Source organism: Haliaeetus leucocephalus, unplaced genomic scaffold (assembly GCF_000737465.1).
Source record: "Haliaeetus leucocephalus isolate CR32 unplaced genomic scaffold, Haliaeetus_leucocephalus-4.0 Scaffold763, whole genome shotgun sequence".
Classification (NCBI taxonomy): domain Eukaryota; kingdom Metazoa; phylum Chordata; class Aves; order Accipitriformes; family Accipitridae; genus Haliaeetus; species Haliaeetus leucocephalus.
In genome coordinates this window covers 2214812-2230138 of record NW_010973199.1, presented here as the reverse complement: position 1 = coordinate 2230138, position 15327 = coordinate 2214812, and the positions used below count along the sequence as shown (strand labels likewise).

At 36.5% G+C, this 15327-nt stretch overlaps 1 protein-coding gene across 1 annotated transcript in view; it reads right to left on the bottom strand.

Moving 5' to 3' along the window:
* The window catches only part of GRM8 (glutamate receptor, metabotropic 8), a 348222-nt gene that overhangs the window by 122663 nt on the left and 210232 nt on the right, over positions 1–15327 (bottom strand). Inside the window, exon 6 of the mRNA XM_010581289.1 lies at positions 8265–8465. Coding sequence (XP_010579591.1) covers positions 8265–8465 — 201 coding nt within the window. The remainder of the gene's footprint in view (positions 1–8264; positions 8466–15327) is intronic.

Below are 15327 nucleotides of genomic sequence, written 5' to 3'. Positions count from 1 at the left end.
ATTATCAAATGTTCAATTTTGATGATAGAGAAAACAGGAGAATTGAGAGAAACAGTCTCTCTATTTAAAATGGAACGCCTCCGGAATTTGTGCATCAAATCCTTTTTATTTCAGGCTTACAAGGGAGAGATTTGGCTAAGACTATGGGGAGCGACATTTTGGGTCCAATCTGTTCAGCATAAAACATAACCTGCTGTGTGGCCAAAATGATTGGATACCTTAATCCTCAGGAATAACAGCAAATGCTTCCTCTGCTGGAGTAAATTACAGATGCTTCTAAGATAAACTATCTTTCACGTATTTAATATTTCATACTATTAGAAATGCTTTAACCAGCCTTTGAGAAAATCTCTCTGAGTCATAGCTGCTTGCAGAAAAACATACAGAAGTAGATGAGTTGCTACGGTGCCTAAATGCTAACGGACAGGCTAGCTCTCCGGTAGCCTTTAGAGGTATCAGCCTCCCCCATCACCTACTGGACAACTAGACACTCACTATAGACTTCACCAGCTACTGAAACTGAGGGAAACCAATTTGCCTGTGAGGGATGAACTGAATCCCACCCCTTTGCTCTTGGATGACTTGTTTAGTTTGCTTGGATTCTCCTGGGTTTTGCTTAAAATGACATCTGGTAACAAGTTCTAACATGTCTAACTTGCTCTTGAATCCAGTACTGCTTTGGCTATAGATCTGAACTTGGTTGATTAGTGCTGAACACAACATCTGCCTAGAGTAGAAAAACTAGATAGTGCTGTCTGATGATGTCAGCAATGTCTGTTAATTATACATTTATTTTCTCCTTATCGTAATTCCTGCCCTACAGTATTAAGTCTACCTGATTTCACTGTCATTCCCTTTAACATAAAGAAATGCTTACTTTCCTCTTTATAGGAGAATGTAAGATTTGTCAAGATAATTTCACTGACAGTGACGTCCCTGAAGAACTGCTCTATTTTTCGAGTTTGTCACTTATCAGCCATTACCAGTTAGATCACTTTTTATGTGAATGAACTATAAATGTGGCGTATTTATACTACCAAATACCCTTAATAAAATCCTTGCTGTTTTTTAACCTTGATATTCTCTCTAATGTGTCTATTTAATTTTGTAAGTAAAAGTTGTTGTAGGAAAATGAAAAAGGCTCATATTATTCTGTCATGGAGGTACTAAAAAGCGATTCATTTCCCCTCATGACTGTCCTGCTGGCTTGCAGAACTGCTGTCTTACCAAAAGGGTCATTAATCAACATATGGAAAAATTAATAACTTGTACAAACATTCTTACTTGATTTGATAGATTTAAGAGGAGATTTTAAATTTAAACATTTAAGTTAGGAAGCTTGTCAAGGTATTCTTTTCCTCAAAACAAGTGGTATGCCTTCTTCCTGTTAATAAAGGTAATAAGGATATCTGGATGGCTTAATAACACTGCAGAACTGCAGCTGTGATGTTTCTTACACTGACTAAAAGGTAAAAAAATACATGCAATATGGATCCAGTTTCTTTGCACTCAGATACCTTTTCACTCAGAATGGCAAGGTTTAGTTTGTACTACTCCTCACTATTGCTTCAGTTTTTCACTTAGTCGTATTAGAAAACTGTACTTTAATATAGCTGAATATCCTCACCTATCAGGAGATGCAAATCAATTTTCATGGGTAATGAGGGTAAATCCTTTATCACCTTCCTTTGCATAATAATTATAAAAATACCTTATGAATGAGACCTTGTTCCTCAAAACAGAGAACTGACCTCAGTCACGTTCTACATCATGAATTTTGTATGTGGAGCATATATATTGCTCAATTAATCAGTACTTAAGATCTGTACGCAAACAAGAGCACAGCTATAAATTGCACTTACTTTTAGGTTCTACCTTCTAATTTCACACCCAGCATTTTCATAATCTCTGATTTTAATCACATGGATTCATGAGGTACCTAAGAATTACAGCAGCTCCAAGCTTTGCTTGCTGTGCGTGCTTACATTATAACCATACATTACTTAAACCTGTTAAGAGTGATTCAGAATGTGCAATTTCAGTTTCCTGTATAGCCACCTGGATTAATTCCATCAAAATAATTAGCATGCTAAGGAAGAACTTATTTGAAATCATCCCCTGCTCATCTCCAATAATAAATTATCAGAGGTAACTCCCTTCTTAATTTAAGATAAAGGTATGGGAAAACAGACATCAGGATTTTTTATTACAAATGGTCTGCCATAGCCTCAGTGCATTCACAACCCAAATTAAAAACCTCTGAAACCATGACAAAAGTACATGAAAGGAATGAACTATTTTGAATTCTGGGATTTTATGAGTTCAGGTCTATATTAGTTTAAGCTTAGCCATGTTTTCAAACATTCCTCTGTATCACCAAGATTTAAAAAAAAAATTACATGGAATTATGTCATGTGATTAACTCCTAACAGAACAAACATCACAGACTTTAATAAAACTGCAGCAGACATTCCCCCTTCCACTTCCACTTCTGCAGCTGAAAGCAGTATCTTTATTTCTTTAGTAGAGTACAGATTAGTGAAACTAGAGTTGCTACCACAGTGAATCCTAGCAAGATCAGCAGAGTTCAGCCTTTCCCAACTCGTTGTCAATGTTGTTTGTCCCTCTCTGACCTACTCATCTGCTATTATCTCCCATTATACTTAAATATGTTTTTAACCCTATCAGAATACCAGTGGCATCGTATGATGCCAAGTTTTTCTGACCGTATGAACCACTAAATTATGAACTGACAATAAGAACTCATAACTTTAAAAATCACAGATGTGCCCAAATTCAACTGTTTCAAAAAGTTTTTTTTCTCTATTGGTAGTTGTAGACTTGAGGATTGGATTTTTAAAAAATCTGAGTTAGGAGTGGGACATTTAGTTCTATTGTGCTTAATGCCTTAAAAAATGTCAAAACTTATCAGCCTCAAAGGGCACGACTTTAAAGCTTCTGTTTTAATGATAAATAATGATTTGAGAATGCAGATTTTGTACTCAGTGAAAGAATAGAGAGGTGTCAGCTTTCTTCAAGAAAACACTTAAAACAGTCTGAGCTGAATATCAAGCCATGAGAGTTTTGCATAGATTGATGTCTTAGCAACTTCAAAAGATAGCAGGAGAAGATGAATTTTGTAAATGGCTGATTCCACAATAATGATTCTCTGGAGAGTTCAAAATTCTCCATGAGAAACCTCATTCTTCATTTTTTTTAAATACTGTCCTCAATAGATATTGCTTTCACAGAAAAAAATATTACAATGTAGAGTGATCATTAATTTTTAGTTTACAAGTGTTGACACGTTATTTTGAGTTTGCCTGCTAGTTTCTGTTCTTATGTTCTCATTCTCTGGCATCATTCTGCCTTTTCCGGATGAAATTTTGCATGTTTCCCTTTTAACTAGGGCTGATGCTGCATGCGTGTGTATTTTTGTTTGTGCAGCCAAAATTAATCTTTTCTCAAAGGTATTTAATTAACATATCTAAAAAACAAATAACAGCAAGACTTACTAGTCTACTCAGACTATGAAATCAGTTCCAGAAGAATAGAGTAAAGGTAACATATGTTCATTAAATATTGTAAAGCAAGGGTAAGTGACATACTTTTCTTTCTTTCTAGTCCAGCTAGGGCTACAGAATCACAGCATGGCTGAGGTGGGAAGGGACCTCTGGAGATCACCCAGTCCAACCCCTCTGCTTAGAGGAGGCTCACCTAAAGCAGGTTGTCAGTGCCCAGCCGGGTTTGAATATCTCCAAGGATGGAAACTCCACAACCTTTCCAGGCAACCTGTTCCAGTGTTATTGTAGACTTGTCACAAAATCCCAGCAACATAGCTGCTTTACTTTGTCCCAGAGAAGACCAGAGAAAAGGTTGCACAGTCAGACTCAGATTTTATTTTGAGTCTCTTCTTCACTAGGAGGGGGAATTGATGTTGCAGTGACCTCCTGCAGGAGCAACAACATTTATCTAAGCATTGACAGCAGAGGGGAGTCAGTGCTTCCACCAATTCTCTGTTCCCTTCTCGCTTATCCCTGCTCACCTAAAAAGATATCAAAGTAGCAAGTATCCTGCTCAGCCACAGGATAAGTAGCCCATCAAAGCAAATAAAACGTCTGTTTGTATGCATGAGAGTATGGGTCAAGTTCTACCCTTACCCTTATGATTAAGCGAAAGACTCATATTGTATTATCTGTAAATATATTGTGTTCGTGTGTGATGTTTTCTTGATGTTTATCCCTGGAACTACTACAGTGTGTTAATGTCAATATAAATACAAATATATCACTAAAGGTAGGCAAAAACCAGCTACCTTATACTAGCTATAAGTCTATATAAATAGCAAGAGTGAACTTTCTTCTATATGAAATGTTTTATGTACAATATAAGCAATGATCTTTATCTTCGGAATTTAACTATAAATTCTGATCTTCACTTTTGTAGTGGGACAACTGGAAAGGGAGGTATTGATCAGTCCTACCACTTTCTGCTTTATTCCACCCAAGAAATAGCACTGTATCCATGTTGTCATCCTTTTTTTGCTTTGTCAGGAAGGAAGTATAAAGATACATCTTTTTCACAAAAAGAAAAACAAAACAAAACCACCTTTGAAACATCTCCATCCACCACAAATGCATGTTCATTCAAGTCCTGTTTCTGTTAAATGATGAGCACTTATGTTGAATTCAGCAGAGTACTTCTCATAAAACACTTAGCACATACCAGGGTAAAAACCCTTAGAAAACATCTGCTTATTTTGTAGACAGAATAATGAAGTTAAATAGAGTGAGAACACTAGAGCAATGTGGTGGGAGAACTTATCCTGCCACAATTACACTATTGCAGACATCACCATTTGTAAACCTAATTAACAGAAAAACTATTTGCTTTGCATAACTTTAAATATGAAACACCACTTTCACATAAATATCTCATTCTGCTTGAATACAAAAGCTGGTAAGGAAAATCTTTCAAATATGGCACCTTTATTAAAATAAGAACACCATAAAGTGACAACATTCACTTTTTGCCTGGGAAAAAAAAAATTAGGAGCAGGAAACTTCTGAAATCTCTAAGTATTCTTTGATCAAATAGCCAGAAAGGGCTGGTTATGGTCTACTAGCAGTGACCATCAAGAACACAAACTAAATATGCCGCATCTTAGCACACTGGCTTTATATTTTCCTGTTGTTTAAAAACTCTTTCGATGTACACAGCAATAGGCTGTACCAGTTACATTAGAAGTTTCTTTCCCCATGAAATTAGATTCATTATTAAACTGCCCATTATAAATGAAAAGCAATTGTTTTTAGACACCATACTTTGCTAGCTGTCCTAAGAAAAACACAGGCAATAGTAAAACAGGAGACTACACTCAGCAGTAACTCAAATCTCATGTACAAATAAATTTCTTCATTCCTATTACAAATGAAGAAGTTCTATCCCCTTTAAAATCATGCTGAACTGTGAGATTTTTTGCATTTATCATACAACTGGTAAAAGAATAAGCAGAAACAAATGTCGTATCAATTACATCAGTAGACTGTGTGCTGGTGGTTATGATCACCCTTCAGTCATGAAGGTGTCATGGAATATTACACAGATGAATCCTTCAGGGGAACAAATCTTCTTCATAATTTGTAAATAAAACTAAAAAGAGTAAACAAAAATAAACACATTTCAAAGTGATTACTTGCAGTCAAAAGCAAAACAGTTACTCCAATGAACAGAAATATGTATGTTTTCTTACCCTTGCAAATACCCTCCATAAAGCAGACAGATGTCCTTCATAAAACAAGTCCATTTTGTGAGGTGAAACCCACTAAGTTGAATGTGACAGCATATTAATTGGACTTTCACCCACTCATTACTACCTCGGTTAAGAGGGATATACCGCATTAAGAGAGGCGAGAAGTTGGTTTCTTATGCATAAGGGTAGAATCATGTGGGGAAACTGATATGGAATAAAAAGAAAAACTGCCTGTCTCAAAAATGCCAGTTACTTCTTGATACTAGAAATTATTATCACCTTGAAGAGCAGGGGCTTAATTCTAAAACACAGAAAAAGTTGTTTAAGCATAAGAAAAAACTTCTTTACTGTGAAGACGATCAAATATCGGAACTCACTGCTCAGAGAGAATTTTGGAGGGTTCTCCATCCTTATATATATTTAAAACCTGGCTGGAAATGGTCCTAAGTAACCTCATTTGGCTGACCCTGGTCTGAGCGGGACATTGGAGTAGGTGATTGCTGGAGGTCCCTGCCAACTTCAGCAATGCTCTGATCCTGTGATTGTTAGGATAGAAAAATGCTACCTTGAATGGCTGTGAAAGGCCAGGTTTTCTGTTCATGTATCACTTCACTTGTAATATACTACATTATTAATGACTGAACCTACGATGCATGTCAAAATCAACACACAACACTACTGTCAACTCCCAGCACAGGACGTCTGGCAATCTATGTAAATATTCACTTCTGTAAACCAAGTCGGACATAGCAGCAGTGCTGTCCTGAGGAACAGGAATTTGGGAGTAAGAGGAAAAGGCAAAGGCTTAAAAACTGTCCTCTGCTTATGCCTCCCAACGCAAGATGAAAAAAAAGGAAACATTTGGGCAAATAACACATGCCAAAAATTGGTACACCAGTACATAATGTGGACTAGCATAGTACAGGGAACAGTTAACGTATGCCATGGGACAGAAAGTCAACCTCACAGAAATGTTTTTTTCCTTTTTTTCTTTTTTCCTCTTTCAGTAAATCAGTAGTTCAAAACCAGATACTTTTTCATTAGTGTCCAGAATGCTTTATCCCACTCTTTCATCTCCCCTTGTTGCAATACTTAAGAGTCAGCCAGAGAAATCATGACAGGTATTGATGAAATACAACAATCTAGGGAGAGAAAGGTTTCATATAAAATGTACAGCTTACCTTTCTATGCTAAACTTCCATGCTCACCAAATGAAAATACATCACTTTCTTTGTGCTTTAACAACACATACCCAGAAGAATATCTACTAGAAATGTAGATAATTATCACTGCAAACCTTTCAATATGCTGCCTACCTTTGTCATCATAACAGTATCTCCCATTGCTAGCAACATATTTTGCTCCAGGAGGTCTTTAAAATCACTAAAGAAGTATTTAAACTTCTATCTTTATATTCCTGGAGACAGGGATTCCCTTTTCATGAAAATTACATTGGAAGAAAAAACTGTGAACTACAGCCAACTTTCATATCAACCAAATGGTCTGGTATATTACCTAAAGCAAAAAAAGCTTCCACTCAGAAGCTAAATTCAAAATGACCTTGTACTTTTTTTCAAAAAGGCTGGCAGCTGAGGTCATTGAAATAAATTGTGATAGACAGTGCTCCTCACTGCATAGTTAGAAGGCATGTCTAGTATGTGAATTACCACCAAGTGGAGAAAAAAAAGCAACCAAAACACAGCAAAGAATATTGTTCCATTTCTTTGTAAAATAATGATAAATATAGTCTACAATAATTATGACTTTAATGAAATAATGTAGGTTTTCAGCAACTTTATTTCACCATCAAATATGTTCTACCCTTTTCAATTCCACATACATAAATTAATCCTGTTCTTTATTGGCCTCTACTGTTAACAGCATAAGCATCTGTAACTACATTTCCCCAGCAGGCAGATCCCAGCTGCACAGAATATTATGTAGTGTTGTTTAAAAATATATATTGCAGTTGTGTTAAAGCTCGCTAAATCACTGAGTCAGAAACAATGAAATGGAAAAGAAGCCAGAACTGCTAGTGAGTGTTTTAATTGAGATTTAAATATGCAAATTGAAAGCAAACTCCTCGCTATTCACTTTTGTACGGAAATTGTTAACAGTAATTTCAGAAGAAGGCAATTTTCAAAAGGGTATTTTTTTCAATTCATTCTCTTGCAAACACACAAGCAACCTCTGTCAAAGGATTTTAATCTGTCAATAGGACTGCATGAGTCCTCAACTTGTTTCTATAATAGCACCTTTTCACCGGAATATTTTGATCGACAGATTCTTATTTTTAACATCTGCCTCTTTTGGGAGCAGCTTAATGTTAAGACGAGAAATACACTTGGGGTTTCAAAGCAGGTGGAAAAACTCACAGTTCTGATTAAATGAGAACTGCTTCTAATCCTGTTTTCCACTGTGCCTTAAAGTAGCCTACACAAATAAGAAAACAAATCGTGTCACTTCTGAAACATTTAAAGAAGAAAAAGGGGGGGGAGTACATATAACTTACCATTAAAGTTTACTGCCCGGATATAGCTAAGTAGTTCTTTACCATCAGTTGTGCTCATCCTTGGGCATAGACCAATATATCCAGGACAGAGATCTTTATGCATGTTATGTAGTGCATAGGCCATGGAATATACCGCATCAATTACAAACTGAACTTTTCCTTCTTGCTCATAGGCTGAATCTCTTGCAATTCTTTCTAAGCCTAAGGAAGAAAGAGAAAGAGGCAGTTTACTTCTATTTCTGTGTGTGTGTGTATGTGCATGAGTATTTGCATGCAAAAATTCACAGTAGAACATAAATAATTACAGTTAGATTGATAGGTAAAGTTAGGACTCATCTATCCGTCACCTAAATAAACAAGACAAGGAAAAATATGGCCATCTGGTTTTTGCCTCTAATCATTGTACACTGTGCCAGGTATATAAACAGTATGTTGAGTTCTGGGCTGGGAAAGGGGACAGAACATTTCATTACAAGAAAAAGAAATACAGATATATGTATTTCTACAGTCCAATAGAAAAACTCTCTTTCCACCTTATTGACTTTCGTTCAACAGCTGTTTATTGTTATTTATAGGACACTACTACAGCAGCCTGCCAGTCTGTTTGAGATAAATTTAAGGCTACCTTGATTTTTATCCCTGTCTATTGTTTGATAAACATTATTTAAACATGTCAGGGAAAAAAGCTGAATGCTTGCCAAGTGATGTGGCCATCTGTCTCCATATTGAAAAGTGCTTATTCTGAGACTTTTTTTCCTGTATTTACTAGTGAATTATGCTTCACATTGAGAACCATGTACTGTCTGTTATTTCCTACGGGGACATTTTTCCTTCAGAGGGAATACAGAGCAAATCAATACATTATGAAATTTTTATTCTGCTGGAATTGCCCACATTAATCATCTATGTCCAAATCCAAAGAACCTTTTACATTCATAGGTGATAGTACTAAGTAGAAAAGTTGAAAAATAAAGTTCAGAAAAATTATATTTTAAGCAGGCAATCAACATGAAATCCCATGTCCTATACGGGAATTCAGCCACTGATTTCAAAGGCTCAAAATCTTCATTTAGCAGGGAAAGAAGGCTCTGCAGATCTCACCATGAAATCTGCCCTGCTGAAGTCTACATTCAGTGGACACAAGAATAAATACCTAGCTTATCTACCAGATTGACAACTCAATCAGTTCGAAAATAATCCATTCACATTATTTAAGACTATCTAGAAATGAACCAATAGTTTATACATTTTTTTGTATTTTAACCTTCTGTATCTTATTTTTTGTTTCTTTTTTATTTCTAAACACAGATTTTTATCAGTTCAAGATATCAATTTTGTTGTATCCAAGTTTTTAAAAGTGCATTGTTTGTTTATGTCTGAAAATATACTGTACACGAGATCTTTCTTTAGACAAAGTATGCAAGCCCAGATGACATGAAAAAAAAAGCCAGGGAGTATGCTCAGAAGCTTTTCTTCTGTTTGCCTGCTGCATTTCAGTGCCACCATCTCGCATTACAATGATAATGTATGAACAAATTTGTAATCTGACAAACAGTAGTGTTTTGTGCTTTAAACATCCTTGAGCACTGGGAGTGATAGAAAGCCTTGAAAAATCATGATGTACTTTTATTTCTCCTCAGCGATTAGTTAAAAAAAATAAAATCACTACCTCTTGAAAAGGTACTAACCATTTGGAGAGGAAAGCATATAACTCATTTTTGTGATTTGTTACAACTTCATAGGCACTTTTCAAGACATGCTATCTAATGATTAGCAAATAATTAGCAAAGAGTGCAACTCTACTGCAAATAAACAAACAGAAAATCTTTTCCTTGCACATGCTAAAAATCACACAATTAGTTGCAATCCATTGCCCAGACATAAAAGAAGATATGAGGGATGGAAGAGACGAAGCTTAATTAGATTGCAACTTTATTAACTTATTTCATTTGGGAACTAGCTTCCAACAGTATGTGATGGGTAGAGCTCGTGAACCCCACCTTAACTGTTCCTGCCTTGTTAACGACTGCCAGACAACAAGCGAAGGACAGGGTTCACAGAACTGCTGCAGGCACACAGCAGTCAGTAACCTGTATGTGCTCCCCAGAGCTTCCACATCCTCTGAAGAGGATGGTCAGGGCAGGAGGAGTTTGAAGGAGATATATCTGCTTTAATTGCCAGGCTAAACATAATTCCCCTCACATATCAGATGGATGGATGTGTATGTTGAAAAGTGGGGGGTTGGTGGAAGACAGAGGGAAATAACTTTCTGTAATAAATGCTAAGTCATAGAACACTAAAAGTTGCAAACACTTCAGCAAGTACGTTGTACTAAGTGGTACAGATTTTAAGAGGGGGAAAACACCAGTATAATACTCCCCTACTATGTTTTAAACGCACATAGGATTTGCATAACTTTCTTCCACAGCATAACATTTTACCTTTACTCTTCACAGATATGTGATCATAAACTAATTTATCATATAAATTACAGAGAAAAAATTAACTTATTGAGACTGAATGTGTTTCCATACATACAAAGGGGTGACGAACATCACAGAGTTATCAGTTTTAAACCTGCCAAACTCAGAAGGCAATAGACAAGAATAGTCTCTGTGCTTTGCATAACTAACAAAACCCAACAAATTGGATTATGTGCTCTTTCTTTTTGAGGTTCCTCTTCATATTCTCTCTCTAGAATTCTCAAACACATGAAACAATAATTTATAAAGATGACAAGAACTCATCAACTTAAATTACATTACACTGCCCTAAATAAATGTTAATGTGTAGTAGTAAAATGATGCATACTGTCTAAGCCATAAATATGGTCAGCCTTTACAGAGATAATATTACACACTTGAAAGACATGATTATAATTTTTCTTCAGACTTGTATATCAAGTAATAACATTTTCATTTATAGCTTGACTCTCAGCACTACAAGGCATGTTTCACACGGGTGACTTGAAAGAATATAACAATTTGTATCTCATAATAGAAGTGTTTTAATGCTTTCTTAATGATCACTTCAATTTCTCATCCTACAGTTTTTCCTCCAGATAATTTACTTAGGCTGTGTCTTTATCAAAAAGAATGAGAAGATGTTCCCAACTCTTGAACCCAGGCACTTGATACTCCTGTGGTCTGACGGTGTGTCAAGAACTGAGACAAGCACTGGGCTCACACGGTCCCTCCCTAATCTTATCTCCAAACAAAGGAATCCAGGGAAATGTGCCATGATGCTTTCCAGCAGGTCTTCCAATCCAGCTGTTGAGAAGTGCAAGCTTGTGAGGAATTTCAGCAAGATGTCAAGACTTTCCCTGACCAATGAAGAAAATACACAGGCGCATGTACTAATGTTATCATCTTGGACTAGAGAAGAGCTAGGAGAGGTGTAACACTAGGACAGGAAAAGTGTCAGCTGTTCCTGGCTCCTTCCACTTGAAATCTCTTTTGGGAACCCTAGAGTGAGCCACAGGAATGATCCTATAAGAGCCTGTACAGGTGAAAGTCTTGCTACGGCTACTCTTGCACTTCTTGAGCAAGAGTGACAAGCTGGGCTGTTGCAGGAGGTATTGCCTCCGTACCTTCTCATCATTTCCCGCTTTGTTCCTGTAGTTTCTGTGCTGCAGGAATAATTGCGTATCCTGCTCAGGATGGTGGAACTCAGCTACGACAGAGAAAGATAAGGAGCATACCAGTAGGAAGGTGAGACGTGGACTAGGTGGATAAGGGGATGTGGCTGGGGCTGCTAGTCTGGCGGCAGGGCGAAGTAGGCGACATTGTCAATCCCCTAGGTATGAACTGGGAATCAAGAGATTTCAGGGAATATAATCAAGAGAAATTAGGCCTTTACAACAATAAATTAAAATGTGTCTTAATTAAAAACTTAGTAACAGCACACAGTAACTAAATAAAGATTAATGTAATATAGCTAAGATAATGAATTCCTACATGGGTGATGATATCACCTGTGGGATACAAACAACTATCTTAAACAATCAGAACTTAAGTTGCTGATCTCACCAGCAAGGGACTAATCTGCTAGGTGATAAATATTGCGTAATTCATCTGTTTTAGAGACCATCTTAAAGCATATGAAGAAGTAACTTCTGCACACATATAAGTCCATGGCAAAAGGAAAACTTCAGAGCAGAGTTCCTAGTTATTGCTCTTTTAAGAATATAAAAAATTCTAAATGAGGCAAATGGATATACCTGGTTTGTAACTTGTGATATAGGGGAAAAAATATTAACTGCTCTGTTTCTGGAAATTGCCAGTTCACCTAACATTCCTTAGCAATCCCATCCCTGCTGTCTCACAAATCTTTATGTTTCCATTTAGCATTATTGAAAGCAATTTATTTAAAAGTGCAGCCAACATTAGTTCTTATTATTATTTCTATAGTTTCAAGAATCCATCCCATATATCTAGTTAAAATCTTAATTTATGCTACTTGAAGACCAAAGGTTGAAGTCAAGGACCTTGTCCACAACAGCTGGTTAGAACTTCAGATCGGAACAAGGTTGTGAGGGTACAGGGTTTGAGAAAGGTTTTGGGCACTGGACAGCTTTGGAAGACAGGAGTAGGGCTGCATCATTTAAAGGAATAGAGATATCTGGTATGGGGATGCAGCGTGCATGGGAATAGGATCCTAATTTTGACAGAATAATCATCATAAGCTCAGGTTCCAAGCTTAGGAAAATAGTACAGTCAGAGACAAGAAAGTAGGAATAGGTAACTAGAGCTCCAAGTAGGAAATAGGATGCTTCAAGGTGTTGTCTCCTAATCACTAGTCAATGGCTTTTTTTTCCTTATCATTCTCCTTTATTAAAATTTTTTCTTTGTCTTGTCTAGGACTGATTGGAACACAACTGGCCGGCTCACTTTTCATTTTCAGTTCAAATATTGGCTCAGGGTAAGCCTTCTTCCATTCTCTTGCAGTACTAATTCTCAAAAGCTTATCAAAATCAAAGTTAAAAACCCATAAAACTTCCAACTTTCGTCTCTGAAAACTCTCAGGTGGAAATTATAAAATGTTCTTTTAAAAAACTCTCACCTTTAGTTGTTACAATGTGTCATAGTCTTTCACTTAATTAAAATGGAGATTACTTTTTCATCATCATCATCTGGTAGGGTTACATCTTTTATATTAGTAACCTAAAAATATTAATGTAATACTTGTGATGTTTCTGTGTGATTATTGATACATCTAGCAATGGACTAACACTTTATGTCTGCTTGAAAAACTCAATTGCTGACTATAGATTTGCATTTATACTATATTAAGCCACTTATTTCTATGTTTGCTATTGCTTGATTTACGTATCTTACTCTTACAGTTGGTAATTTTGGTCAAAATTAGTATTTACCAGGGGAAAAAAAAAAAAAAAGCTTAAAAAAAAAACGACTTGCACTTCTTGTCCTTCAGTTGGGGAACAGCAATGTGAACAGTTAGCTTAGCAGTGACAGAAGTCCTACTGTAAGAGTGTCAGGAATCTCCTAACTGTGGATTTGTCACCAGAAAAAATCCCTTTCCACGAGCCTCTACTCCTCCCTCCTTTCCACATTCCCATCCACTCTTCTGTCACCCTATCCCCTCTTGCATGTGCTGAGTGACAAATCAGCTCTTTCATAGACTGTGCTCCAAACAAGGGGAGAAATCTTTCTGGGGTAATGGTGGGAGGACAAGTAATGCGGAGGCGGGGAGAAAAATGACAATACAAATTATTGTGAAAATGGTAACAGGCAAAAGGGTTACTCATGAACAGCTTTTATTCTATTTGCTTCCCTTTACCTGCCTTTGTTATATATGCTTGTGCATAATTACTGCTTAAAGACAGTTGGTGCATCTGTGCAACTCTTGGGTTTTTTCCTGAACTTCTGTTTTGACAACTCTGGATCTTGGGATATCTAGTATCATTTTTTCAGTTCACAGTTACAATTCACATTATTTACTCAGTGCTAAATTATTTACCCCATTACTTGGCTCACAAAACAGTTTTCCTTAAGCTGCACTTGGAAGCAAATGAAATCTAAGATAAATATTATTGTGTTGAGATTGATCTTTTTATGCGTGCCAATCACAATCACAACTAAATCACAAAAATTTGTAAGGAGGCTCCCACTACTCTTCAGCTCAGGCATGATAGTCCTCTGTTTGTCAGAACTGGCTAGAGCTTCCCACCTTTGCAGCAACAGTTTTTTTCCTCAGAAAGTTGGCATCTGTAACTGTAAGCCATTTCAGCAGGCTCAGCAGGAAGCACCAGGAGCATATGTTGCTCCCACTGAAGTCTTCCCGATTATTCAGCTGTTTTCCTCACACATTACAGAGTTTGCTCTCTCTGAACAAATAATGCAGTAGAAATCATCATCTTCTGTTACTCAAACTTAAGGGGATGATATACTTTTACGGTGGGAGAGTTGAGTTTTGTAATAGCTGCATGGTAACTGCGATGCTTGTTTTGTGCATGAGTTAGTTTGCAGAGAGCATCACAAAACCTGTGGCCCTGCTGTAATAGTATGGTGTCAGTTTAGGAAGCAATTCAGAGAGGAAGTTAAGGATTACATCAATTTTCTCAGAAAATTGAGAATGTAGAAGCAATGCTAGTGAAATGAAGCAGTTTGCCTACTCTTCTCCAACAACTGACAGATGCGGTTTTGTGGTTTAATGAACTGGCATTTGAGGTAATTTTTCTGGGGTTATGCCTCTCTACGCCAACTCACACAAAAAAAAAAAAGAAAAAGAAAAAGAAGACAGCAAGACCAATTAGCAAAAGTCTGAGAAAGAAACTATTTTTCAACCCCTAGAATAATGTGGAGATTTAAAAACACTTCCTACCTGGAACTGAGCTGAAACCTCACATTTTTAAAACACTTTTCAAACAGAAAATAGCAAAAAGAACATTTCACGTAAGTGAATATGTTTCAATAATTTTCCCTTTAACATCACCATAAATGAGAAACTAGCTTTTTTGTTTGCCTGTTTCTTTAAATGAAGTACCTTAAAAATTCTACCCCTGCCCACAAATGTTTTTCATTGGAAATACCATAACATTTTT